General features: G+C 43.7%; 1 protein-coding gene and 2 long non-coding RNA genes across 3 annotated transcripts in view; all 3 read left to right on the forward strand.

Annotated features, from left to right (window-relative positions):
- Window positions 1-10,275, forward strand: part of NID1 (nidogen 1) — a 54,358-nt gene extending 44,083 nt beyond the window's left edge. The window contains exons 16-20 of the mRNA XM_081906809.1: window positions 3,259-3,430; window positions 3,803-3,960; window positions 4,669-4,792; window positions 6,309-6,421; window positions 10,050-10,275. Coding sequence (XP_081762935.1) covers window positions 3,259-3,430; window positions 3,803-3,960; window positions 4,669-4,792; window positions 6,309-6,421; window positions 10,050-10,171 — 689 coding nt within the window. The 3' untranslated portion in view covers window positions 10,172-10,275. The remainder of the gene's footprint in view (window positions 1-3,258; window positions 3,431-3,802; window positions 3,961-4,668; window positions 4,793-6,308; window positions 6,422-10,049) is intronic.
- Window positions 10,276-12,257: 1,982 nt separating this feature from the next.
- Window positions 12,258-14,000, forward strand: LOC309367584. The gene is made up of 2 exons (XR_014167243.1): window positions 12,258-12,920; window positions 12,958-14,000. It is a non-coding gene; the product is annotated as an uncharacterized lncRNA (long non-coding RNA).
- A 1,949-nt stretch (window positions 14,001-15,949) lies between these two features.
- On the forward strand, window positions 15,950-20,844 carry LOC309367573. Its single transcript, XR_014167231.1, has 3 exons — window positions 15,950-16,542; window positions 18,128-18,210; window positions 20,499-20,844. It is a non-coding gene; the product is annotated as an uncharacterized lncRNA (long non-coding RNA).
- Window positions 20,845-27,520: the final 6,676 nt, after the last annotated feature.

Here is a 27,520-nt window from a genome sequence, read left to right on the forward strand (position 1 = left end):
CAAAGACTTTTGTCCCCCGCCCGCCTTCGGAAGAGGTCCAGGACCTCTTCCGAAGGCGGGCGGGGGGCAAAAGTCTTTGTCCCCCTGCCTGCCTTCCCGGGGGCTTTTAAATCGCCCCGGGACAGCGGAGAATTCCTCCGCTGTCCCGGGGCGATTTTAAAATGCTGGCGGGCGGCAGCGAAGCCTTCGCTGCCACCCGCCAGCATTTTAAGATCGCCCCAGGACAGCGGAAAAGTCTCCGCTGTCCCGGAAAGGCAGGCGGGGGGGAAGCAAAGACTTTCGCCCCCCGCCAGCCTTCAGAAGAGGTCGGGGGACAGACTGTCCCCAGACCTGGTCTGAAGGCGGTTTCCATAGGAACGCATTAATTGATTTTTAATGCATTCCTATGGGAAACCGTGCTTCGCAAGACGAAAAACTCGCAAGACGAAAAGACTTGCGGAACGAATTAATTTCGTCTTGCGAGGCACCACTGTATAGCTGTTTTTATAAAATGGAGGTGCCTGGAAGGTAGGCTTTTTCCTGAGAAAGGGCACCAAGTGTTACAGTTTCAGCTAAATAATGACAGGTGGAGGACAAAGCATTCCAAAACTGTTTCGTTGGCATTTTTGTTATTTTTATACTTCCATACTACAAGAATGGCTGTTCCCATCATTCTTGGAGCATCTCACTCCTGTCACCTCAAGATTTTCGCAAGATGACACCATGAGAGCTTTAAGGCCCTAGTATTTATCCTGCCACTGTTGCTGAGCTCAAACTTCTTTGCTCCATTTCCACTGTCTGGTCTGCTTTCCTGTCACCATTTTTGCACATTACAAGATGTCAGAATGCCTTGACTCAGGACAGAGCAGCGCTTGGTGTGGTCATCGCATGATGGCATTACTGTAAGCTGCATCTTTTTTGCAAGCAATAATCATACAGAAAAAAACGAGAGCAGGATCACAGTAGATTTTGGTTTTAGCAAGGTTCCTATCCAGCTCACCAAATGTAGAATTTCTCCTATATTTCAAATCTATAAAACATTTAGATTCTTAAAACTATTAGATATCTGTCATATATACACCAATGGATTTGGGATTCATGAGCTATTTTTATGCAATTTTTCCCTGTCCTCAGTGGACAGTTTTCCGCTAGCTACAAAGGACTTTGGAACGGAACACTATTGCTTTTCTGTATTAACAGATCAACCTGAAAATGCTTTTTTTTAATTATAATATTATTTATAATTAATAATTTATTATTATTAAAATTATAAAATTATTTTCAGCTTGAAAGCTGTGACCCATTGTTTTAGGAAAGCAAGCTTAAGCAAAGGAAACCACACAATAAGTGCCTTATTGGCTGGTCTCCATACTCTAAATTAGCATCCATTTGTTTTTACAAATTTAGGATGGCCATGAATGATATATTGTGAGACATTTTTTACTTCCCACTGCTTTGACCTTTTGATAGAATCAATATTTTATGGGGTATTTAAGGATGAGGGTGGGGATATAATGTTTCCCATCTGTAATTGCTCTACCTTACTTTATAAGAAAGGTGCTTTGTCTTCATATTATTTAAATGACTCTTTCTAAACTTACAGCATAAAAAATAATGGTAGTGTACAATAAAATAAAACATCCTAAAATCATAAGATGCAGAATAAGTTACCAACAAATTGCAGAACAGATTACCAAGCACAGAACAAATTACAATCACATTAACTGTCTAAAAATGCTTGATGAAGCAAACTTTTTCAGCAGTTGATGAAATGTAAAAAATTGTAGGTGCCTGTCTGATTTCTGTAGGAAAAGTGAAAACACTGGTCCCACTGAAAGCCATGATCTGCATGGAAACTAAATGTACCGTATTTTTCGCCCCATAGGGCGCACCGCCCCATAAGACGCACCTAGGTTTTTTGGGGGGGGATAAAGAAAAAAAATTTATTTCCCCTCCAGGCGTGGGGCTGGCGCGGGGGAAGCCCGAGCTTCCCCAAACCCCAGCCCTGAGAACAGCCTGCTATCCGCAAGCCTAGGGAGCCCGGCGGGAAGTCGCGGCGGTCTGCCCAGGCTTGTGGAGAGCTGCGCGAAGCCCGGGCGCGCTCTTCAGCGCGCCCCAGGCTTCAGAATGCAGGCAGCTCTGCGCAGCCATCGGGAGCCAGGCGCGACTTCGCGCAGGGCTCCCAAGGGCTGCGCAGAGCTGCGGGCAGCCAGGGACTGCAGGCAGCTCTGCACAGCCATCGGGAGCCCGGCGCAACTTCGCGCCGGGCTCCCAAGGGCTGCGCAGAGCTGTGCGAAGCCCGGGACTGCAGGCAGCTCTGCACAACCCTCGGGAGACCGGCGCGAAGTCTCCCGAGGGTTGCACAGAGCTTCCTGAAGCCTGCATTCGCCCCATAGGATGCACACACATTTCCCCTTCATATTTGGAGGGGGGAAAGTGTGTCCTATAGGGCGAAAAATACGGTATATGTGAAAGCTGTAAGACAGTCCTTTCCAGATGATAATAGTGATCTGCCTGGTGTGTAAAGGGCAATATGGCCCTTAGGTGACCTAGCCTTGGACTGTTTGGGGCTATATATACTAACAGTACTTCTCTGCACTTATCTCAGAAAGTGTACTGGCAACCAGTTCAGAGCTTTCAGGACCAGTATAAGATTGCAGGGGGTTGGACTAGGTGACCCTTGTTGTTCCTTCCAACCCCATGCTTCTATGCTGATACAAAGCTACTCCAGCCGAAAGCCAGGCTGCAGCATTCTGCAATAGCTGCAGTTTCCAAATCAGTATCAAGGGTAAACCCACATAGAGCGCTTTGCAGTGGTTCACTGTAGACGTTACCAAGGCCTGCACAACTAGGGCCAAAGTTATTTCTCTCCAGGAACAGCCACAGCTGCTACACCTTCCCAAGCTAAGCTTTAATTGGGAATTGGCTGACACTGCATAGCATGGGGTGCTGACATGAGGCAGGGCCTTCTGGACAGGGATGTGGTTGTTTTATTCAGGCCTTTGGCTAGAGGAGGGGAGTTTTACAGCCCAACCCCTGGCTGGCTGCTGCATTGCATTTTATTGCCATATTGTTGTTGTTATTATGTACTGTATTGATTTTGACCATTGTTTCAATTATTCTTAGCCACCCTGGGCTCCTGTTGGAGAAAAGGCAAATGGGTGAGGGTGATAATAATAACTTTGATGGTGGATTTGTTTCCACAAATGAGAACAGTGATTGAGATGTTTTAGATGAATGGCAGTATATTTCAGGATTCTCTTTCCCCTTTTCACCCAGATTTGGAAAGCCCTGAAGGAATAGCACTGGATCACCTTGGGCGCACCATCTTCTGGACAGATTCTCAGCTCGATAGGATAGAGGTAGCAAAGTTAGATGGTAGCCAGCGCCGAGTGTTGTTTGACACTGACCTTGTGAACCCCAGAGCCATCGTAGCAGATCCTATGAGAGGGTAGGTAAACTACAGTACTTAGGAACATGCTGGTGTTCTTAGAACATACTTGCTGATAGCTCAGTTAATTTCAGTGTCCGTTGTCCAATTATTTCCACATGCTGCTATTAAAATATTTTAAGGCTAATTTCCGGGAGAGAAATGCCCATTTAAAGTGGTTTACAATCAAAAACAAGAAAAGTTGGAAAAGAAACCAATGAAATTTAGACGTTAAAACGGCAACTCAGTAACTTTCTTTTTTTTTCTTTTTTAACAGAGCTGCTTCGCATAATTTACTTATACTTCTCCCCTCCCCCTTGTTAACCAAGGTGCTTTTTTTTCTTGACACCCTACTTGCGTAAGCGGCATGATTCTTTTTATTTGTATATGCAGAAACCTTTACTGGACAGACTGGAACAGAGAGGCTCCGAAAATCGAAGCCTCATACATGGATGGCACAAACAGAAGGATTCTTGTTAAAGAAGATTTGGGGCTACCAAATGGGCTGACATTTGACACTTACTCTTCATTGCTGTGCTGGGTAGATGCAGGTAAAGCCTTATCCATAATCCACTATGAACTATAAATTTATGAATCACTGACTCTCAAATCTTCTTCTAACAGATGCATACAAAAGGAATGCATAATTACTTCAACGTTCTGTTAGTCACATACATCAAAATGGTTGTTGACTGATTACTATTTTTTTGCATATTGTCCTTTTGGAGGCCATAGACATATTGAGTAGGAAGGGTGGCAGTAAGAACTTTGTTGGGTTAAGTAAACGCATTGTAGAGCATGTGCTTTGAAGGCACAAGACTCCAGGTTCAATCTTTGGCATGTCCACCTAAGGCTGGGAAATAATCCTATCTGAAGCCCTGGAGAGTGACCTTTTCGTAGTGTAGACAAAACTCAGTTAAATGACCAACAATCTGATTCTGTATAAGGAAATCTTTTTTGTACTGAAGAATTCATGAGGCTACTTTTTGCATCAAGCATGAGGAGGCTGCGATTGAGACAAAACCAAGATTTTTATTGTGGACCTTGTGTGACCCATATCAAATACCAGTAAAGGGGAAGAAAGACTATACTTAACCCAAATGATTGCTGGGAAGAGATGTCAACAAATTCTTGGATGGATGAGCTTAGAACGGACCATAATTCTGAACATACTGGTTTTCTTGCGTCATTGTGCTTTTTCTCTTACAAAAGAACTATTTTTGTCACAGACAAAGACCAAATTGTTTTGTTGTATGCAGGCACCAAAAGGGTCGAATGTATGGATCCCAATCAACTCGGCCGGCGAAAAATCCTCGAAGGAATCCAGTATCCATTCAGCATTACAAGCTATGGGAAGAATTTGTTTTACACAGACTGGAGAAGGTATGATGGTCTTGTGTGAAAATTATTCACTTGTATTTTATATTCCACACACACATACGCCCACTTTGGCCTCACAGAAGCTGTATTTGTCCTTTTGGCAATCTGTGAGTTTTTTCTCCAGGCGAACAACTGAAGCAGGTTTTCCTAAGGAGGATGCTTTTGTGTTAAGTGTTTATTCTGAACATGGTGAATGGGATTTGGAAGGTAATGTTCCTGCCTTATGGCAGTACTTTCTCTAATGTGTAAAGCAGAAGCTGGTTATTTGAAGCCTTTTTCCTTCCTGCTCAATATGCAGATGTTGAAACTTAATATAAAGCTTCCAAATATTAGCTATGGTATGTGGAGGGTTGAAGATTTAGATCTTTGAGGGTCAGTCTGGGCAAAAACATGTTTGAAAACAAGAGCTGGGAGCAAACACTTCAAAACTTTAGCAAGAGATTGGCTTCAATGCAGCAGTGTGTGTGTGTGTGTGTGTGTGTAGCATCTGTGCAAGTGTTCACCCTAAGGCTGAAAGTCTCATCCAGGAGCTAGGCGTGTGTGGGAGCAGCCCCAGTCAGAATTGTTGGCAATAGCACCCGTCATCAGTGTGCAGGGAGAGAGGGAAGCAGAAGGCTGGACCGAGCCCTACTTTGTACTCTTCAAAACAGATGATTGAACTTTTCACCTTGGGAAAATTTATTCATATAGCACCTATTTGTGTACAGGTTCTTGCTTGGGATACTTTCATGTGCACACATCTGATTAGGATAACAGTCCACTTGTTTTTCACAGTGTTGAGAATAAGCCAGAGGATCCTTTAGTTCAGAGGATCTGGTTTCTGCTGTACGTCCAGGGATCCCATACTCTCCCATATTGTCAAGGGTGTGCTTTTACATTAGGAGACACTGAATCTATGCAAACATAGATTTGGATCTAAATACTTCTTTCATGAATTGAAACTCCTTCTGTGCACAGAATAGAACCCTTGGATCTCAGCTGCTGTATCCTCAAAACTAACATGGTTACAGGTTCTTCAAATGGAGAAAGGGCTTTAATATTCTGTATCCCCCCTTTTTTTATTGCTGCAGAGCTTTCACTGTAAAAACCCACTCTTTAGCACTCAGTTGGAGCAAACAGCAATTTGGGTTTTCTGCTGATTTGCTTTAAAGATTCAGCTTTAAAGTGTGGGGTTTTTTTCTGGAGAAAGCTTCCAAGCAACAAAAAAGGTCACCCTGAGATGGAGCTTTAAAGCACAGACCATATCTGGAAGGACTGGAGGAAAGGTAAGTGTGGACAAGCCCTAACCCAGGCATAGGCAAACTCGGCCCTCCAGATGTTTTGGGACTACAACTCCCATCATCCCTAGCTAACAGGTCCAGTGGTAAGGGATGATGGGAGTTGTAGTCCCAAAACATCTGGAGGGCCGAGTTTGCCTATGCCTGCCCTAACCCTTGATGGTAACAGCAGTTTCTTCCTTGCAGCCTCATCATTTCTTCTCACTATTTAAAAAAATGTTTCATTTTTTTCTGTTCCTTAGAGATGCTGTGGTAACAGTTGACCGTACCACCTCACAGGAGACTGACAACTTCCAGCCTCATAAACGCACTCGTCTTTATGGAATAACTACAGCCTTGGCTCAGTGTCCGCAAGGTAATTGCAGGATTTTTTTTTTCATTTATAAGTTACTATGGAATCTGGGACACGGGTGGTGCTGTGGGTTAAACCACAGAGCCTAGGACTTGCCAATCAGAAGGTTGACGGTTCGAATCTCCATGACAGGGTGAGTTTCCGTTGCTCGGTCCCTGCTCCTGCCCACCTAGCAGTTCAAAAGCACGTCAAAGTGCAATTGGATAAATAGGTACCGCTCCGGCAGGAAGATAAACAGCGTTTTCGTGCGCTGCTCTGGTTCATCAGAAGCGGCTTAGTCATCCTGGCCACATGACCCGGAAGCTGTACGCCGGCTCCCTCGGCCAATAAAGCAAGATGAGCGCTGCAACCCCAGTCGGCCACGACTGGACCTAATGGTCAGAGGTCCCTTACCTTTACCTTATGGAATCTGAATATAATACGCCAATAAAATATTAAGCTGATCAAGCATATATTCAACAATGGATCAAGGGATTGCTTTTGCCTTTCCCCCTTTCTTTTAATTGAATAATTTAGAAAAGCTTAATACTAGCAGAGCTCTATTTGTTTCCTTGACACTTGAATTTGCAGCAGAGAAGAGTGAAATATCCCTTGTACTAAGGTGCTTTTCCTGATATACAAAAACATTTTAATTGTTGTTGACTGTAATAGTTAGTCTTTGTTCTGTACAGTGGTGCCTCGCACGACGAAATTAATTCGTTCCGCAAGTTCTTTCGTCTTGCGAGTTTTTCGTCTTGCGAAGCACGGTTTCCCATAGGAATGCATTGAAAATTAATTAATGCGTTCCTATGGAAAACGCCTTCAGACCAGGTCCGGGGACAGTCTGTCCCCCGACCTCTTCTGAAGGCTGGGGGGGGGGGCGGACAAGGGCTTTTCTTCCCACCCCCAGCATTTTAAAAAAACCCCGGGACAGCAGAGGACTTCTCCGCTGGCCCGAGGTTTTTTAAAATGCTGGCGGGCGGCAGCGAAGGCAGCCCCGGGGCGATTTAAGACAGTCCCGGGGCGATTTAAAAGCCCCCGGGAAGGCAGGCAGGGGGGGACAAAGACTTTTGCCCCCCGCCCGCCTTCGGAAGAGGTCCAGGACCTCTTCTGAAGGCGGGCAGGGGGCAAAAGTCTTTGCTCCCCCCCGCCTGCCTTCAAAAGCCGTCCGGAGGCTTTTAAATTGCCCCGGGACAGTCCCGGGGCGATTTAAAAGCCCCCGGGAAGGCAGGCAGGGGGGACAAAGACTTTTGCCCCCCGCCAGCCTTCAGAAGAGGTCCTGGAAGGCAGGCAGGGGGGACAAAGACTTTTGCCCCCCACCCTCCTTCGGAAGAGGTCCTGGACCTCTTCCGAAGGCGGGCGGGGGGCAAAAGTCTTTGCTCCCCCCTGCCTGCCTTCCCGGGAGAGCGGAAAACACAGCGCTGCCTTCCCGGGAGAGCGGAAAACACAGCGCTGCCTTCCCGCTTTCCGCGGAAGGCAGGCAGGGGGGACAAAGACTTTTGCCCCCCGCCCGCCTTCGGAAGAGGTCCAGGACCTCTTCTGAAGGCTGGCGGGGGGCAAAAGTCTTTGCTCCCCCCGCCTGCCTTCAAAAGCAGTCCAGGATAGCGGGAAGCGCTTCCCTGCTACCCCGGACCGCTTTTAAAATGCTGGCGGTGGGGAGCAAAGCCTTTCGCCCCCGCCGGCCTTCCTGGACCTCTTCTGAAGTCCGGAGGGGGGGGGAAAGGCTTTGCTCCCCACCGCCAGCATTTAAAAGAGGTCCCCGGATATTTCCCTACGGGCTTTCGTCTTGCGAAGCAAGCCCATAGGGAAAATCGTCTAGCGAAGCAACGCAAAAACCGAAAAACCCTTTCGTCTTGCGGGTTTTTCGTCTTGCGAGGCATTCGTCTTGCGGGGCACCACTGTAATTGGATCTTGACAAACACTGCGACTGTCTCCAGTTGCCCATCTTGTCATTTCGCTTGTTTAACTAAGATGTTAGATTTTTTTTCAGATCCATGTGCGAAGCTTTCAGTTAAATAAACAAACAGTTGCATGTCCCAAATGTGCTCTGTGGAGCTGGAAAACATTGCAGAGATGGTATTTTTGTTCAAAGGAAAACTCCTGGCTTTGTTAGGTTCACAAGCATATTGTGTTCAAGAGCGGAGTCCTAGCTGCTTAGTTTATTGTTTCTGGACAAGCAGAATTGGTTAGTGCTTGAAGTTAGGTTTCAAGCTTTGTGCCAAGTGTAGAATTTTAAGATGCAAAGTGGAACTGACACCTTTCTAAGAAAATGCAGCCTGTGCATAACATCACCGGATCATCAAAGGGCTAATCTCTAGCTGTGGGCATACTTCATGGGAGTGCATCATAAGCATTTTATTATTTTCTCTCTCTTTTTTTGAGGGGGGAATACTTAAGTGTTTTGCACAAACAATTTTTGTCTGTTTTCACTGCCCTTGATATTTCTGTCCCTTGTGCTACTTTGATGGTTTCCTTTCTTCCTGGGCTACACTTCTGAGATTTATTATCCAAGAGCAGTTGTTGCGTAATCAGTTTTTTTATTTTTGCAAACCAACTTGAAATTGTTGATGAAAGGCAGTACATAAGTGTTTTAAACAAATATTAAGCAAATTCAGCTCTGTTACAGTGATGCCACTTCACTGCTAACATCCTTTTGGCCCCTATTCCCCAAGTTTGCTGGGAAGAATTCTTGGACACTGTAAAAGTTGAGAGATCCCCACTGTCCATGAGGAAGAGTCCAAGGTATACATGTTTTCTAATCCCGCTTTAGTGAAAAGTCTGACCTCTACATTCATTGTCCTCCTTTTTGGAATATTTCTCATGTTTAAAGGATGTTTAAAGGATGTTCAGCACTGATGCTAATCTGCAGCCAATGAACTGAAACAGAAAAATATCATCTTTAATATAATGGGCTAGTTTGCATGTTATGCTAAACCATAGTTTAGTATTGTATGCATGAACTGTGCCAAACTTTGGTTTCTGTGTGGCCCTGTTCCTCTCTTTGCAAACCTGAGGAGGGAATCAGAATTCTGCTCTGTTTCCAAGCACAATTCAAAGTGTTGGTGCTGACCTTTAAAGCCCTAAACAGCCTCGGCCCAGTATACCTGAAGGACTGTCTCCACTCCCATCGTTCAGCCCAGACACTGAGGTCCAGCTCCGAGGGCCTTCTAGCAGTTCCCTCACTGCGAGAAGTGAAGCTACAGGAAACCAGACAGAGGGCCTTCTTGGTAGTGGTTCTCGCCCTGTGGAATGCCCTTCCATCAGATGTCAAGGAAATAAACAACTATCTGACTTTTAGAAGACATCTGAAGGCAGCCCTGTTTAGGGAAGCTTTTAATGTTTGATATTTTATCACATTATTATTATTATTATTATTATTATTATTATTATTAGCATCAGCATCCAGCTTTAGGATTCCTGGTTACTTCAAACTCTTAGTTAGTTTGAAAAATCCAAAATAGTATTTGATCCTGGCTTTTTCTCTGGCATACACCAAGGCAACGGTGGGGTGGGTGGGTAGAAGCATACAGTCCAGGCTTTTCGCAGTTTGTGGATATTAACTAGCTCATAGCTGAGGGTGTCCAAACCAGGTCAGTGTTTGCTTTCCTCTAATGCTATTTTCTTCCACTGTGTTTTTATTCCCTTGCTATAGGACATAACTATTGTTCGGTGAACAATGGCGGTTGTACTCATTTATGCCTGGCTACTCCCGGGGGCCGCTCTTGCCGATGTCCAGACAATACCATTGGAGTGGATTGCATAGAAAGAAACTGAGAGATGCAGCCTGAAATGCATTGGGGCAGCTGCCACCTTTTGGAAATATACTGTCAACAACTAGTTAAAAGGCCAGTTACATTCAAGTAAAGATCCTAAAGATACGATCTCCATGCTGCCTGCAGCTAGAAACTACAAAGCACACATGTTATAACAACAGTGGCTACATTATGGAATGCTGGCATATCTTTGCAACCTCTCCCCCCTTTTTTCTTTATAAAAAAAGACAAGCCTAGTGATCAGCACTTGTTAGGTAGAATCTCTTAGTCCTATTGTTGTAAAGCTGTAGTATGGGGTGTTCAAAAGCACAAGAGGTCAGGATCTCAAACACCCATGATCACTTGGCGTGTAAGAGTATTCTGACCGTATATTTACAAATTAGCTTTCAATAGGTCGCCCTTAGTGCAGCTGACTTGTAAGCACCTAAATATTGGGGCAGAAAAGCCCAGGAATGAGTAGGTTGAAGTGGTTGAAATAAGGGAGATATTTGCAATAAGAAGCAATAACTTAAGTGAAGGGATCCCATATTAAGTAGGCTCTTATTCAGGGACTACACATGTCCCTGAAATAGGCTTTTTGAGGGATTTGGGAGAACCCCCATAACAACACCCTGAGGGAGGGAAGGGTGGGTTGTACAGATAAAAGCTTGCTATGCAACATTGAATTCCACCCAGTATTATCATTATGCTTCACAAAATAGAAACAAAGCAATTTAGTACTAGAAATTGTTTGCTAGTCTGTCTCGATATCACTTTAGTGGTTATTCAGCTTTTCACTGTTTATGTGACTTCTTGACCACTTATACTGGCTGTGTTTCTCTGATTTCAAGAGGACAGCATTAGGGTAAAATGCCACTGAATGCCTCTGCCCATTTTGAATGGGCTTCTACAAAACAGCATGAATTTAAACTAAGGAATGTGATGTTTCAGATAGATCCTGTCAAATATTTTTCATTTGCTTTTTTTTAAAAAAACCCATTTCTTTTGACACTTCCTTATTTCACAAGTCTGATAGTGGTCCATTTCCAAATGTTTTTGTTGTAGTTTCAGATGTACCTTACTTTAACACATGCCATGAGCAATGAGGGTGGTGAAACAAGCAGATAGCCAAAATATTGTCAGTAACATTGACTTTGGGGAAAAATAGGGCCAAGGTACATGTTTGTTGCTTACAAGCAAAATCATTAGCAATGGAATTTGCAAAGCAGGGTGTAGGCTAAAGGCTGATAAGCATTTCCTAATTCTTCTGCTAAGGCATTTTTCAGAAGCCTTGTTTTTGCTGGTAAAGACATCCATAGTACATCCAACAAACAAAATGCATAGTGATCACAACTTACTTCTAAATATCTATCTTTAGAATGCTGCAATTCAATATCTATCTTTAGAATGCTGCAATTCAATTTAAAAAAAGAATCTTTAGATCCCAGACGACTTTACTTGCCAGGCTACACCATTATTAAAGCAGAGCTAATTTTGAGCCTTCAGCTCTCTGACAACTTTCTTCATTTTATATTTATCATTAAAATATCAAATGCTACATTAATTTTTTTAATTTTTTGTATAACTCTTATATATCTATAATGTGTTTAATTCTAACCTCTATTAGACATGTCTGCAAACTGTAAATACCAAAAAATTGAGCTCAACCAAACCAAAGGTGCTGTTAATAACTTTTCTTCCAGTTATTTCATTTTCAGGTGACAACGGAAAAAGTTTACATGCTGTACAGCTAATCACATCACTGCCAATAAAAAAGTATGTGGTTTTTTTGTAAAAAAGAAAAAAAAGTTTTTATCCTTGCAGTATAACACAGTGCTTTAATATTTTTATATAAAAAGTTTTTAGACATACTTTGCCACCCTATCTGTATCTGTGTTTGCATGCAGATTTGCTTTCTGACTTAATAATACTTTTATTACACAGCTTACACAAGGAAGTTCCATACATTACTACCAATCTAGCAAATTATTTATATGCAGAGCTCCTGATAAAGTCCATGAGCTGCTCACTGAGCATGCAGAATCTATTCACATAAAATATTTGTCTGTGTATGTAAGCAGAAGAACTATTTGCAGCAGTCTCTGGGTCTGTTCAAGGTAATGTACATGTTATGTCAAAGAGAATTCTGTATCACCCTAGTTCTGCAATGGACTATAAAATTATGGAGCCCCCTATAGAAACAAAGTTGTTGAGATCCATGTGCCAGTCCTGACAAAAGTAAGATGATAGCTGAGAGAGAGATTTCTAGGAGTGGGAGGGAGCAGAAAATGAGATACTGTTGTGAAGGCACAATAGATGGTTACAAAAGTTGTTTACCCAGTACTAGTTCCAGCTTAGTGTCTTTTTAAAGCGCATCAAGGAAGAGGAAATTCCTGTGCCATTTGTGGACTATGCAGACCTTCGTATATGATTGTGCTCTGTATGGTCTTGAGGTCCTGTGTCTGCTGCCCCTTGGGTGTAAATCCATTAGGTAAGTCATTGCCATCTAATGGTGATCCCACCACTTACCCATTTTATAAGCCTGTGGAAGGTAGAGTACACTTGACTTGCAGTGTAGTTTGCAAAGACTAGTTGCTCGTATTTAAAACATAACAAAGAAGCCTCATGAGATAAGAGGTCATAGACCTCAATCACTAATATGATAGAGAAGGCTAGTTAATTACTACCATGTCTTAGGGCAGTGATGGCCAAACTTGGCCCTCCACCTGTTTTGGGACTACAACTCCCATCATCCCTAGCTAACAGGACCAGTGGTCAGGGATGGTGGGAATTGTAGTCCCAAAACAGCTGGAGGGCCAAGTTTGGCCATGCCTGTCTTAGGGGATCATTCTAAGTGAGGAATGACTTATGCCTGATGGCTTATGTTACTGTAGTAGTGTAGAAACAATTTCTACTAGAAACATCCAATATTCTAGCAATATCTAAGAAGGAACCATGAGAGTTGACCAAATGACATGCCATTGGTGCTAGGCGCCAGGATAGATACAGTGCTGGAACTGTGGCATTTGGGTAATTCATGTACTGTTACAGAAATGACACAGGACAGGATTGTGGTGTTGTAACAGTTGCATCCTTTGATGATGTATGAATTAGGCCTAAGAGCCTTAGATTGGTGTTCAGCACAGCTCACAATTTTACACTTCTAAGTCCCAGCAATCTAGGGCTTGAACACCTTCTGAAAAGCCTCCTTCCAGGCAAGTTCCTCCTTGCTTACACAGATCTGTTGTTCTATGGCCTGCCCTTAACAGCTGTGAAGAATACAAGGTCATAGGTGTGTACCTTTCCTGCACAAGCATCAATATCGATGCTTACAATATCAGCTGTTGTTTCCAAAACTAATCAAAGCCTAGCTGTTCAGGGAAGTGAAGGTATTTAGATTTGAGCTTTTGCCATTTGCTGTTGTCTATGAGAATATTCTTCTGCCTGTACTTCATGTGTATTTACATATTTTTTTTAAAAAAACCATTTCTTGCCATTTTTTATACTTTGTTTTTAGTATGTTGCATGGTGCTTCGTCTATCACTTAGGCAACTGAGAGTGCAGCATAGAACTGTATGAATAAATAAATGCTGGCATTTGTGCAGCCTGCTACAGGCAACTATGACATTGCAAATGCTTAGCACCAAAGCCGCCTCAAATCCCACAAGCAAAGCAAATGATAGCCTGCAGTAAGCTCCATGTTGGTATTTGCTATGTCTCGGATTTCAGAATGATTGAAAATTACCCCCAGAAGAAACGGAATAATCTAAATTGCTGTGAAACTGTTTGGACTGGCACTCTCCCATGCACTGGGGAAATACTAAGCAATAAATGTTAACGGTGCTGTATTAGGTTTTTCGGCCTGTGATTTATTATCTTCGTGGAATGCATTCCTCGGATACTGCTGCCACATCAAGGGAGCCTGGAAAGTCACAACATCCTGTAGAGGAGTATTCCAAGTTGGAAAGCTGCTTGTTCGACATTTCTCTGATTACACAATTTTGTCACAATACATTGAATGTTAACTCAGTGGAATATAATTAAGAATGACAGGAGATTATTAGAGGATAAGAGGATAAATGGCCCCTCAATGACAGTGTCACACTTCATCAATTTGATCTAGGGTTCGACATGGCCTAATTCTGAGTGCAGCACTTCATGGTATATTGCTCTGGCCTAGATCTTGTAGCAGTAGAGAAACATGTCAAATGTTTAAAGAGGAGCTTGCTAAATTCCAGGCTTATAATGCAGTAATGATGACATTGCAACTTTATATGGTTATACCCATTTGAACTAATACTTTACTGTTCCCAATCAAATAACTCAGGCCGTCCCAGAACAACAACATCTAAAGCCAGTTATAAGCAGGGCTGTCAGTTGTGGGCTGGCTTTCTCAATGGATTCTGTGAGTTTTGGTTTGCTAGGATTTTAGGAGTTCCTGTGTTTTGGAGTGGGTTTGGTGGTGATTATTAGTTTCTTAAGAATTTCAGTTCTGAACTGTTAAGCTAGCTTATTTGTTTAAAGTAGCATGCCTTCTTGTACAGTAATTAAAGCTGCATTACTATGCTAGAGATGGAGTACTGGTAGCAGTCCAGCTGCTGTTAGACTAAAACTCCCAGCATTTCCCCAGCATTCCCCACCAGAGGGCAGGGGCAGCTGGGTACACTTGACCTGGGCCTTGGGGGGCAGGGCTGTGCTGGCCAGGGGCCCATCCAATAATGGGGGGTTTAATGGGCAAAATAATCATGGGTGAAATGCCCTTGTCTGTCCGTATGCACTGCAAGACTTCAATAGTAAAATCTGGACTTGTGTTACTGTTTGCTAGCATGTAGCATCAAAGATGAGGCGCTGGCACTTCTCATGGACAAAACCCCCACCCCGGGCCTCAGACCATCTCTGCATGGGCCTGTTCCCCATCACTGGCCATGCTAGATGAGGCTGGTGGGAGCTGGAGTCCAATAACACCTGACACATCCCCCTCCCCGGCTTGCCCAGTTCCCCATCCTTGTTCTACACAGTTACCTGGAAGTAAGCCCCATTGGACGTATCAGGGTTTTCATCTGAGTAGACATACAGGCTTGTACTTTAACTTGATCACTCTTATATCTGTGACTCCAGTGCAAGGCCAAAAGGTTTTGGGGTGAACTTTGATATTCAGATCATTCAGTCCCTGCAAGCTGATATTCATATGAAATAGAAACATCATTTAAGTACAATTTAAGCAAAAATTCAGCCAGAATTTGCTTTATTGCTTTGTGTTACAATTTTCCGTCTGAGTCCTTTCCAACTTGAATGCTAGAGGCTGGTAGCAATGCATTAGAAAGAGATTTAAAATAAGCTGTAGCCCATTAATGCCAATTAAATATCTACTGCACTTCTGCTTTTCTGCTCACTCTCCCTCAAGAGCCCCTCAAGGCTGGTTTTCTCCCCCAGCGGGTGCATTCTGCAGCATGCCATTGATGCAATGATACTGTATTAGTGGTGTTTTTATACCGGAACATTCACCCATTCATTGATTCTGTGATGCCTCCCCAATGTTGCCACATTATGGCTATCTGGAGAGCAGATACTGGATTTTGGTAGGAAGGCAGGACAGGCAATGATTGGAAACAAAGCAGTATGTCTGCCCCAAAAGCTTTGTAGGCACAAATAGTACTGAAAGGAGGAATGCATATGTTGTGCTGGTGCTAAGGGATCAAAAGCTCCTCTTCTGCCCCCTGGAATCATACGCCTGGCCATATTGGTTGGGACTGATAGGAGTTTTAATCAAAAGCATCTGGAGGGGTCCAGGCTGGTGAAGGCTGCTTGACTTTATCAGCCACACATTTAATTTAGTTAATATTGTGGCTTGAAGCCGGGGTAGCAACCTGGCAGCTCACAGGTAAGAAGAGCCAGTTCCCAAGGCAACTTGGACCTGGCCCCTTATGACACCACCAGAGTTTATAGTTAAAAGGTTGCCCACAATTTCATTGGTAAAGGTGGGGGAACTATTTTCCAATTGTAAGATCTAGAAATATTTCGCACTTTAATGCTATCTGTTTTGGATTCTGCAGGCAACATGTAGGTAATATGACTGAACATGAGGCACATAATAATGGAAGATGTCACCAATACTGCTAGATGTCACCAGTTTTATGATGGGCCCTGGCTAGCTATGATTGTGTGTGGCAAGATAAACTCTGGCCCTCAGATCACTGTCCGGAGAATAAAATAGCTGCCTAAACTACAAAACTTGGTGACTAGACATTTCAGCACGGTGTTTCTAATTCTGTTTCTTAAATGGGATCTATTTTAGCATGGTTGGTGAACTAGGCTTCTCAGATTTCAGTTGTTTTGTTATCTGAAGTTGTGTGCCACAGGGCCTCAGGACTGAGAAATTCTGAAGATGAAAAAGTAAGTGTGTATATACTGTTCTGGTGCATTTCTGCAGCCTTGTTATCCATTTGACCCATGACATTTACTGTTACCTGAAAATTATTTGCCAGGGGTTTTTTGTTTGGGGGGGTTTACAGGGGGTGGGGAGGATGGTTTCTGTAAGAAAGCCAACATCAAAGTTACTTGAATTCCCCTGTAAACTAATAGAAGGATCAAACACAGTACTTCAAAGGCTGCAGCTCTCTTGGATAAGAGTGAATGGGGTGGGAAGGAGGAAAGGAAGGAAGGAATAAAAGGTAGCAAATTAGCCCCCCAATGATTCACAATGTGACAACGGAAGATTTCCAAAGCAAAAGGAGAAAGACAATAGTGACACTTCCTCAAGCCCTCATGCTTTTCAGGGTAGTCAGCCATTGAAATAAGTAAACAATCACATGCCTGACATTTAACAAATAATAAATAATAAGAATTTTTTATTTGTACCCCGCCCTCCCCGGTTGGAGCAGGGCTTAGGGTGGCTAACATCATGAAACTAAGACAGTATACAAAGAACATAAAAACAGACAATCAATTAGTTAAAATACATCTTAAAATTAGTTCAGAGGTGAAGTAACATCTGGTCAGATGGCAGTCAACGGGTGAAATTGAGAGTGGTTAATATTCTCCAGGGCCAACTGTTACCACTGATCTTATAAAGGACCTGTGAGCGGGCTAGGAGGCCTCTTTAATGCTTGTTCTTATTAAGAAAGAAAAGAATCAGACTGAACCCAGACCAAAGGCCTATCGGAACACCTCCGTCTTGCAGGCCCTGCGGAAAGATGTCAAATCCTGCAGGGCCCTAGTCTCTTGTGAGAGAACGTTCCACCAGGCCTACTAAAGTAATGAATCCATGATAAACAGGCTTACATGCTTTAAAACATCAGTAACAATATCTTTTGGAAGCCATGTTAAATGTTATATGGAAAAGCAAGATATAAATAAAAAGTAAAACAATAATAAAACTGAAGTATCTTGGGGGAAATGAGCCACTTCACTTAACTGTACTGTAAACTATTTTGCATATGAATAAACAAAAGCAAACAAGTCACTGTTGGAAGGAAGGACACTCCATCAGAAAACATGAAGTATCCTAAGTTATGGTAACACACCAGAGTCCAAATGTCTTCAAAAACTATAGAAGTTCAAGAACAATTAGTATTACGGGTGCTATAATGATTATCATTTTCCAATTAGCCATGTCACAGTTACGTCTTTGCCATTCTTCACGTCGGAAGGCAACCTGTCTGCTAGCTTTGAATATAAATTGGACAAAAGTCAAAAACATTTCGAATTTTGAGTATATGCCAATTTAGCCAGGGTATGAAAGAGAACTACGTTTATTTTTTACGTCTACGTCTTGCAGCAAAAGGGTTGCATAAGTGAGGAGATCTGACTGCCACCGCCCTCCCTGCCAACTTCCCCATGCTCTGAAGCTGCAAGCACTTCTTCAATATAAAATCTGATATGTGCTGAGATAAAAGTGCTTGAAGCCCTGAAACACAGAGAGACAATGGCATGGCCCTTTCAATGCTAAAACCTTACCCCTTGGTTTATACATGAATAGAGGTGACAGCTCTTGAAAGGCAACATTCTGGAACCTCATGGACCCCCAGCATGGAGACTGGTGAGAAAAATGCCTGGGATCTGGTAGGTGTGAAAAAACTGGGTTTAGGGGCAGGGTTTGGTGGTAAAAGGATGGAGTGCCATGCGCCTGGGAGCAAAAGCCACAGTGAAGGGTGGTTCTCACAGGTAAAGGAAGTACAGTCCATGGGAATGATCTCTTCATCTAAGGTGGGCCAGTATTGCATGTGCTTAGAAGCCCTTGCCATCTAACAATACCACCCAAGCCGCCAAAAATCATCTCAAGGAAACTCGGGCTACAATTACGTTACCCTCCCTGCTCTCTTGCCTGGAAAGGAAGCTGCCAGAATCACAAAGCCAGCTAAGCCACCAATTTATTTAGCATCCATCTGAAGCCAGCTGGAATCACGGATCGAACAGTCAGAATGGTGGCGCCTGGAATGATTGTAACATGAAGGAACAGCCACTAGAGGGAGGTTGTATTCTGAAGACACAGGAATGGGTGTTCTGAAGACCGAGAATGAGTGTGACAACGGTTGCAGATGTAGCCTTGCATGTCTTTATCTCTGGGTGATGAATAATGCTTCCTTTGTTGTTACAAACCCAATTGCTGTCATTTCTGAGGAGATAATCTGGCTGGCTGGTGCATGCATCTGGCCCAGGGACTAAAGAGCACTGTTATTACTTTGATAAGGGACAATCAGTGCCAGGAAATGCTGTTAATATAGACAACAGCAGCAACTCATCCTTTCCAGTCTCCTCAGTCCAGACTGCACAAATAAGCTTGCACAAGCATTCCCGTTTTCTCCTACATTACTATTTCCCCAAAAATTTAGTAAAAAGGGCCCTCCTCAGGCCTCTGATTTCCCTTCAAATCTGTCTTTTTTAAAATTATTGTGAATAAAGAACTGCTGTTGTAGCTACAAACATGAGTCTGACCAAACTGCAGGAGGCAGTGGAAGACAGAAGTGCCTGGCGTGCTGTGGTCCATGGGGTCACGAAGAGTCAGACACGACTAAACGACTAAACAACAACAATTACACGGTGTTGTGTAAAACCCTTGTTGCTGACCCCCACATATTAAAAACCTCTTGCTGTCCTTGTTGCTTCCTTAGGTCAAAAAGATTGCTGGTCTCCCATACTACACAGCTGTTCTTCCTTTTTTTAGTTAGCCTCTCTTACTTTTGTCCTAATACCTGTCAATATTAATGTCTTTTTTTAAAAAAGTACCATATGACATCCTTTTTTCTTGCTTGGATGCATCTCGTTTCATTCTTGTCTAATTCATCTTCTAGATAACTCTCTCTTCTGGCCTGTAGAAAACCTCCTTCCTAACACACAGTACTGAACAGCATCAATTTACTGAATTCCTGGGCAGTCTTCCACCATTAGAGGGCTCTCTGATTCCACAAATTCAATTTCCCTCTACAATATGGCACTTTGAGGCACAGTGTTTTACATTTTTACTGCAATTTCACCTACTTCCGCAATAGTCTCCAGAGAGTCAGTGCTCTGTGCTGAAGAGCCAGATGGATGCATGAAGTTGGTGGCAGGGTCATAAGACATGATCCCAACCCCTTGCTCTGTGGGAAGATTATGTCCTGTTTTGATTGACTAAATAGGGCTGTTCTTCTCCAAACACAACAGCTACCACATGTGCATATGAGGAGGCCATAACATTTTTAATCCATTTATCTCAGTGGTTCCAATCATGTGGAAAGGCTCCATGCTCGTGGTTAAAAAAAATTTATCAGGAATGTACTGTGAAAGGAAAATGTGTGCGTGCATGTGTGAATTGCCATATAATAAAAGAATATAATAAAAACATCTAAAAATACTTTTTAAAACAATACAAAAATAACTGGAGATATATTTAAAAACAATAGAAAATGAACATTTATGGCAGAGACCTTTTCATTCAGCTGGAAGAGCGTCAGTTGTTTTCAGAAGGTACAATTAGCGGGCACCTGCCATGCATCGGTATGTATGTATCTCAGATATGTGAGCACTTTATGCTTAAGAATTCATGTGCTTCTACCATCGTCTTCTTTTCTGAAGAAAAACACTTGCTGTTCAGCAGCCGAAGAAAAGAAATGAAACCCTTGCAGGTATTGCTGGCCCTGAGCTGTAGCAAGAGAATCCTTCCTTCCTTAAGTATGTCCATTAAGTATGGGCTCTGTTCTTCCTCATCTTTGGCTTTAGATAGCTTTTTGTAATTGTGCAAACCTTTGTGTGAAAATGGCATATAAAGTGGTAGCTACTATCAATGTTGCCTGTACACACATGGGCATGTTTTCAAACAGTGCAGCAGTGTTGTCTATTCCCCACCCCCTTTTTGATTGGTGTTTCCACAGACTTGATGTCTTGGACTGGCTGGATGCAGAAGAGAGGTGAGAAGCACCCATTGGGGAATCCCCAAGAGAACCCCCAGGGGAAGAAAGATCAGAGCCAGGGGACTGGTGATGGGACAGCAATGGGTGGTCAGAGGGAGAAGAGGAAGGATACTGGGAGAAAGAGCTGTCAGAAGCTGAAGAGGTAACAGGGCTTTGGGAGTGGGGAGAGGCTGTGACAGAGAAAATCCAGAATCACACAGTACTAATGGCACTCCTGCCAACTAAAATGGCGCTCCCGCCAAAACAAGATGGCAGTCCTGCCAAAACTAATAGGGGGCCAAACTTCTCCCCGCAGAAGGGAACCCAAAATGGCGGCCAGACTTAGAGGGAGGGGAGATTTATGCCCTTGGGAAATTCCCAACCACCCTCTACGCAAAACGGGCACACAGAAATCGCTGTTTTAATGGAGAGGGAACTCTCGTAAGGCAAAGCAACGTAATAAGCTAGGCGAAAGAGCCCCAGACAGCGACGAATTGCCTAAGGCCATGTTAAGCTAAAGGGGCCCCCAAAGCTGCAGCCACAGCTGAATTAAAGGAGACAGAAGCTGCTGCGAAAAGGAGGGCAGCAGCAGGCTCCGCAATTGGGTGCACTCAGGGGCTGAAGCCCCGCAGGCCAAGCCCCGCTAGCAAAAGGGAAGGGGAAGGAACGGGAAGAGGCCAATTTAGAGGGGTGGGCAATAAAGAATGAAATAAATAATAAAAAGATAAAGAAAGAAAGATAACGGAAAGATATCACCAAGACGATCCGTCGAGGGTAAGTCTCTCTCAGTTGCACAGAGGACACGCTGTTTAGCTGTTCCAAATGCACGAGCCAAAAGACGTGCTCTGGGCACGTGCATGGATATATATAGGTCCCTCGATCCGTTTGGACTGCGCCCCATTGGCCAGATTGAACCCAACATCTACCAATCGGGTGTTGTGGCCGTCCAATCTTACCCACCCACAACACAAGAGTTTGGTCTCCAGGTCTCGCCGCAACACGTGCCCTCTTTTACAGAGGACACGATTTATTTTGTTGACCTATGCCTACTCCGGCTCCTGACACCTTTTTAAAAAAAGTTTTTGGGTAGTTTTTAAAAACAGACTGGCCGGAAAGTGGTATATTGATATACTGATAAACAGTGGATATTTATGTTGGCATACAGAGACAGCTAAGTTACTGTACTGCTTCCTGTTTTTGCCCATTTCATTCACAGTCAAGCTGAAGATGGTGAAGGGGAGTGGCACATCTTTATGATGTCTGCCTCCTTAGGAGAAGGCACTCACTGTGTGCACATGTATGCAGCAAGTACATTAGGTGCATTCCCAACAACAAAAACAATGATTATAACTGTTTCAGCAGAATGTGCTTTAGACTGACAAATAGTGGAGGACAGAGACAACATGGGGATGCTGTTGTATGTACTTCTTGTTGTTTAGTCGTTTAGTCGTGTCCGACTTTTCGTGACCCCATGGACCAGAGCACGCCAGGCCCTCCTGTCTTCCACTGCCTCCCTCAGTTTAGTCAAACTCATGTTTGTAGCTTCAAGAACACTGTCCAACCATCTTGTCCTCTGTCGTCTCCTTCTCCTTGTGCCCTCCATCTTTCCCAACATCAGGGTCTTTTCCAGGGAGTCTTCTCTTCTCATGAGGTGGCCAAAGTATTGGAGCCTCAGTTGTATGTACAGCAGCCCCTAAAAGGTACCTGCATCCAACACTGAAAGCACATGGTCATGCAGTGTGTACATTCCCTAGGGTTCAGCTGCCAGTGTGGTCATCACATGTGGGGGGCAGGGCGCCATCTTGTCCTTCCCCTTCCAAGACTCTGATGATAGTAACCTCCCAACAGTGCCCCCTAAAACTGTTACATGCGTTTTCTATGTAATGTTTACTTTGTTCTCCTACATATGGGTCAGGAAAACAACGTTTCCTCCTGTAGTGAACGAGCCATTTAATAATTCATGGTTATTCTACATCATGTAATGGAAGAAATGTATCTTAGGTAGGAAGCAAAATGGCCATCACATAAAGGCTGCCTCTGCTGCATTTTCGTCCTCTTCCTTTATGTGACTTCCAGTCATTCCATTTATATCCCTGCCTGGAACCAATTCTAATGCCCTTTGTTTTGTTACTATTTCGTTTCCATGTAAAAAACCAACGAAGTGTTAAAAGGAGAAGATAAAACCACCCAGATAATGAAACCCAGCTAAATAGGGCATCCTTTAAAAAGAAAAATGAAAAGAAAATAGGTATTGTGCCAGCCCATCTGTTATGCTGTCTTGCTCTGCTGAGTGAACACTGTCTCTGCGTGCGTCATTCAGAGGCTCCACTGCCCAAAGGAAAGCTGGAAGGGGAGTTTGTAAAGTACATTCTCTTGTGCATCTTCTCTTCTTTTTCCCAGCATACTTGCATGCATATTGATGTTAATGCACTCACACAGCACGCACACACCATGTTCACGTAGAGGCAATTCTGGAGAAATGCCTCTTCCCAGATTATATCAATTCCACATTACTTTTCCTTCCCTCCCCCCAAATACATCTGAGATTATTCCATGCTTCTTGTCTAATTGATCTCAGCATGAATATGTGAGTGGTACTTTTGCTTGTATTCCATTAAGCTTTTTATTGATTTTATTGCATACCCCCATGGTGTTATATAGCATATTCTTTACTTCATCGTTGTGTTGCTTTTAATGTTTTATTGGAAGCCACCTAGTGAAAGATTGCCCCGAAAGGTGGAATAGAAATACTGTACGTACAATTTCTTTTTATTCCAGTCAGTGCCAAATAAACGAGGACAGAGTGTTACGCAAAGTCTCCCCCTCACTCCTCCCTGAATGTCTCAAGGAAGTCACACAGGAAATGTGAACCAATGATAATAATTTGTTCTATTTCTGATGCTCAGGCTTTTGAGTGCTTTCATTTATGTAAACAAATGACACCACCCACGCACAAGAGCATTTGTGGCAGACAAACGAAAGCCCTAAATGGGGATGGAGTATGTACCCCCAAAATAACAACAGACCAATCAGGAACAAGCATACTCAGTGGCCATAGAATACTGACTGACTTTTCAGGGGGAGATAATGGGAACAAGGGGGGTGGGGGGTGGAACAGATTGTTAGGAATCCTCAACAGCAACACTCCCCCCTGCAACATTTCATTGCGGGTCCCACTTGTTGAAATGGCTACCAATTCAGTCCAATTTATGAGTTAAGGATCAATGGAAATTAGATGGAATATGTTGGTTGTAGTTCTACACCTTATAAGTCTTATTCCTTTGTTTCACATTTTCTTCAGTAATGTAAACCTCTCCTGTGATAACAAAAGGAGGCCTGGTCTTGAATTACTTCCAGCACACTGGTTTGCCTCAGCAACATTTCCAGCGTTAGTTTCTGAAGTTGCACAGGCAAACATAATGCAAGGAAAGTATTGGTGGTGGTGGTGGTATCCCTCAGTTTCTCCATGAAGCTGAACCAAGCTGAATGTGGGTGGACTTAAACTTGAGCTTTGTGGATCCAAACTGAACATTTTGGTTCTCTGGTTTTTGGTTTGGCTCCAGTGAACACTCTTTCTCATTTACCAATCCACTGCACTGACAAATACCCAAATGTCTACCTCAGAGGGGGCAGCCCTACCATTAGGCAGAATGACACAGCTTCCTCGGGCAGCTGATTTTGAATCGATTGAAAGGATAGAAAAATATCAGTTCTTAATTTGTTACCTCTGTGAGGTTCTCCTGACTCTTGGGTTGCATGGGTGAGAAGAAGAGGGGAAAGCCCAATTGCGCAAGCGAGCATCCTAGCCCAGGCTGATGGAGCTCATTAACTGAATCCAGCAATACATATTGTGTATATAGACAGAGACAGAGAGTTGCTGGGAATTGTAACTCTGGGAAGGGTAAACTGCAGTGCACATTTGAATGTGCTTCAAATGTGCTTTATAGGTAGTGTGCACATGATCTCATAATACAGGACACCAACCAGGCCTTCTGGGGCTGACCCCTGCCTCATGTGAACCGAGCACATGCCAAACACATCCCTAGGCAAAGCATTACACACAAAAGTTGCCTTTTAGGGAAGCCTATTAGCCATTTACTGATCTTCATAGTGAAGATCCTGTGATAAGTTTTCAGTCACCCAAGAACACAATACAAAGACCACTGCTCCCACACCGTTAGGGCAGATACCTTCTCCAATGAAGTTTCCTGGGAAAAGAAGAAGAAGAAGAAGAAGAAGAAGAAGAAGAAGAAGAAGAAGAAGAAGAGGAGGAGGAGGAGTTTGGATTTGATACCCCACCTTTCACTCCCTTTAAGGAGTCTCAAAGCGGCTAACATTCTCCTTTCCCCTCTTCCCCTACAACAAACACTCTGTGAGGTGAGTGGGGCTGAGAGACGTCAGAGAAGTGTGACTGGCCCAAGGTCACCCAGCAGCTGCATGTGGAGGAGCGGGGACGCGAACCCGGTTCCCCAGATTATGAGACTACTGCTCTTAACCACTACACCACACTGGCTCTCAAAAGGGATTGATTACTAAACCATTCTAAGAACTGGAACTCTGTGAGTTGAACAGTGGTCCCTATCAACTTAGATGAATGAATGAATGAATGGATATATGTGTTGGAGAATATTCAGCAGAAATTCTGCATTTTCAGCTAGGCTTTACAATAAGCATACATTTCTGCTCCCACATTCATGCACACTGATTTATGTGTTGTTCCGGTACATGTCAGTGCAGTGGAAATAAGCGCTATGCTTACTAGCTAGAACATTTCTGCTTTTTTAAAGGGGACTGGGGGAATGTAAATCAAATAAAAGGCATCACTTAAGAAAGAGATGGGAACTTAATATCTCTTATTCTTCTTTTGCTTTGGTGCAGCTGTTTCAGAGTTGCTGTCTGCGAAAGGAGGATGTCCTATTGGCTAGCAGTTTGTTCATTTAATCCTCGGCAATAAATCAAGCCAACGTTATTCCCAAGAGTCTGATGCATTACATAGTTCGCACCGCTCCTTCTGACTCAACAGGTGAGTCACCAGCAGCCATTGTTTCTGTGAGCTCAATCCTTTTAACTATTGATGAGTAATTCCTTAGGGCAGCTAATGGAAGTTAAGTAGGTTTGTGGGAGAACTCTATATGCTCGTGTTTGGCATGCGAAAGTGCAGGGAAGAACATTATACTTTACCGGCAGATCTTCCTGTCACAACATTCGGCGTCGAGCCTAACATGGAATTTCCAGGTTCTCAGAAAACGATGTCTGTTTATTGACACTCTTAGGCCTAAGCTAGCTGAGCTGCCTTAATATGCCTAATTATTTTTATTACACCGCTTATAAAGAGTCTGCTTCTAATCTAGTGAAGGCTCCCAGAACTCTTCCAGTAACTTCAGTGGGGTTTAGGTAAGGCCAATATACATGACATCCCCTGGGAGTAAAGCAGATGGTTGACAAGCAAACAGATGGCATGGCTAAGCTCACTCTGACAGGCCTCACTTCACTGACAGGGATACGGATTTTGCTTGTGTTTGCATGTGACTGCATATCTGTATTTTACCTTCCCATAGTCTGTCTCCAGGCAGACTGGGCTTTTTTCAGTCAGAACTGGCTGGTGTTCATGGTGAGTTCTGGCACCTCTTTTTCTAGGAAAATAGCACCGCAGACGGACATATTTTCCCCCTGAAGTTGAGCTCTGATACCAGACGTGACCTAGGCTTGGAGAAATGGACTCAGAGGGTGAGGTGGTGGGGAAGTGCAGGCTCAGTTCTCTTTATCTGTGCACCCCTTTGGCTTTAAATGAGGTCCCTCCTCATCCCTCTTGATGTGTCATCAGGAAAGCCATAGTCCCCCAAATGGGTCTGCTACCACAATCATACCCAGTTGTGTCTCTTCAGATGGTGCTTTTGATAAGCACACTGTAGATCCACTGTTTAAAATCAGTTTGTATATGCATATACATATTCATGTGCTATGAAAGCAGGAGACAGGATAAGTTTCCATTCATGATCATATGATTCCCCTCCCTCCCACATGATGGGAACAAGCAGAGCACCAAGAAAGCCAACTGGCCAATGGATACCCTGACATCACTTATTTCTGGTCATCCCCGACACCTCCAAACTGCCTCAGTAAAAGTGCTGAATTCAAAAAACAAGCTCCCTGCTCCTGAAAACACAGTTCCCTTGATGAGCTCTTCTTCTCTTTGCCCTGGGGCATCTATTTGTGTGTTAATTCCGCAGGGTTTGCCCATGCTGACTTGTGCTATGGACCAAGCTGCTGATCTAAGGGTTGCCTATATTTAAGGTCCTCTTCTCATCCAATGGCTTCTCTGAAAAGGCTGTTTACAGATAGGTAGCCGTGTTGGTCTGCCATAGTCAAAACAAAAAAAATTCCTTCCAGTAGCACCTTAAAGACCAACTAAGTCAGTTCTTGGTATGAGCTTTCGTGTGCATGCACACTTCTTCAGATACCCAGAAGAAGTGTGCATGCACACGAAAGCTCATACCAAGAACTGACTTAGTTGGTCTTTAAGGTGCTACTGGAAGGAAATTTTTTTTGTTCTGAAAAGGCTGGTATGCTGTTAAGTCCAGTTGTGTTATTTCTAGTACATAAAAAGTAGGCTTTTTGCACCACAAAAAACCCCCAAAAGGTTATATTTGCTTGTTTCTTTCTGGCAGCTCCCTCGCATGCGCAGCCCAGTGCAGAAAAGGGGCGGCAACGCTGCCTCTGCCTCTCCCGCACTTCACCCCCTGGTCACGCTTGTCCCAGGAGAAGAGCTGCTGCAGCTGAATGTGAGAAAGCTGCCTCAGCAGGTCCCTTGTGTGCCGGAGCCAGGCTCCAATGAGGGAGCTTGTCATGGGGGCGCCAGGTCATGACCCCTCTAAAAAAATGCACCTGGGGCTGTGCCCCCCCAGTCATGCCTCTGTGTGTGTTCTTGCTTATGTAGTCAAAATGACCACATCAACACATGAAAGAAGTATCAGCAGGTTCAGGAAAACCTCAAGGTTTGCAAA

The sequence above is a fragment of the Podarcis melisellensis genome (genome assembly GCF_964234715.1).
Source record: "Podarcis melisellensis genome assembly, chromosome: 3".
In the NCBI taxonomy this organism is placed as follows: Eukaryota; Metazoa; Chordata; class Lepidosauria; order Squamata; family Lacertidae; genus Podarcis; species Podarcis melisellensis.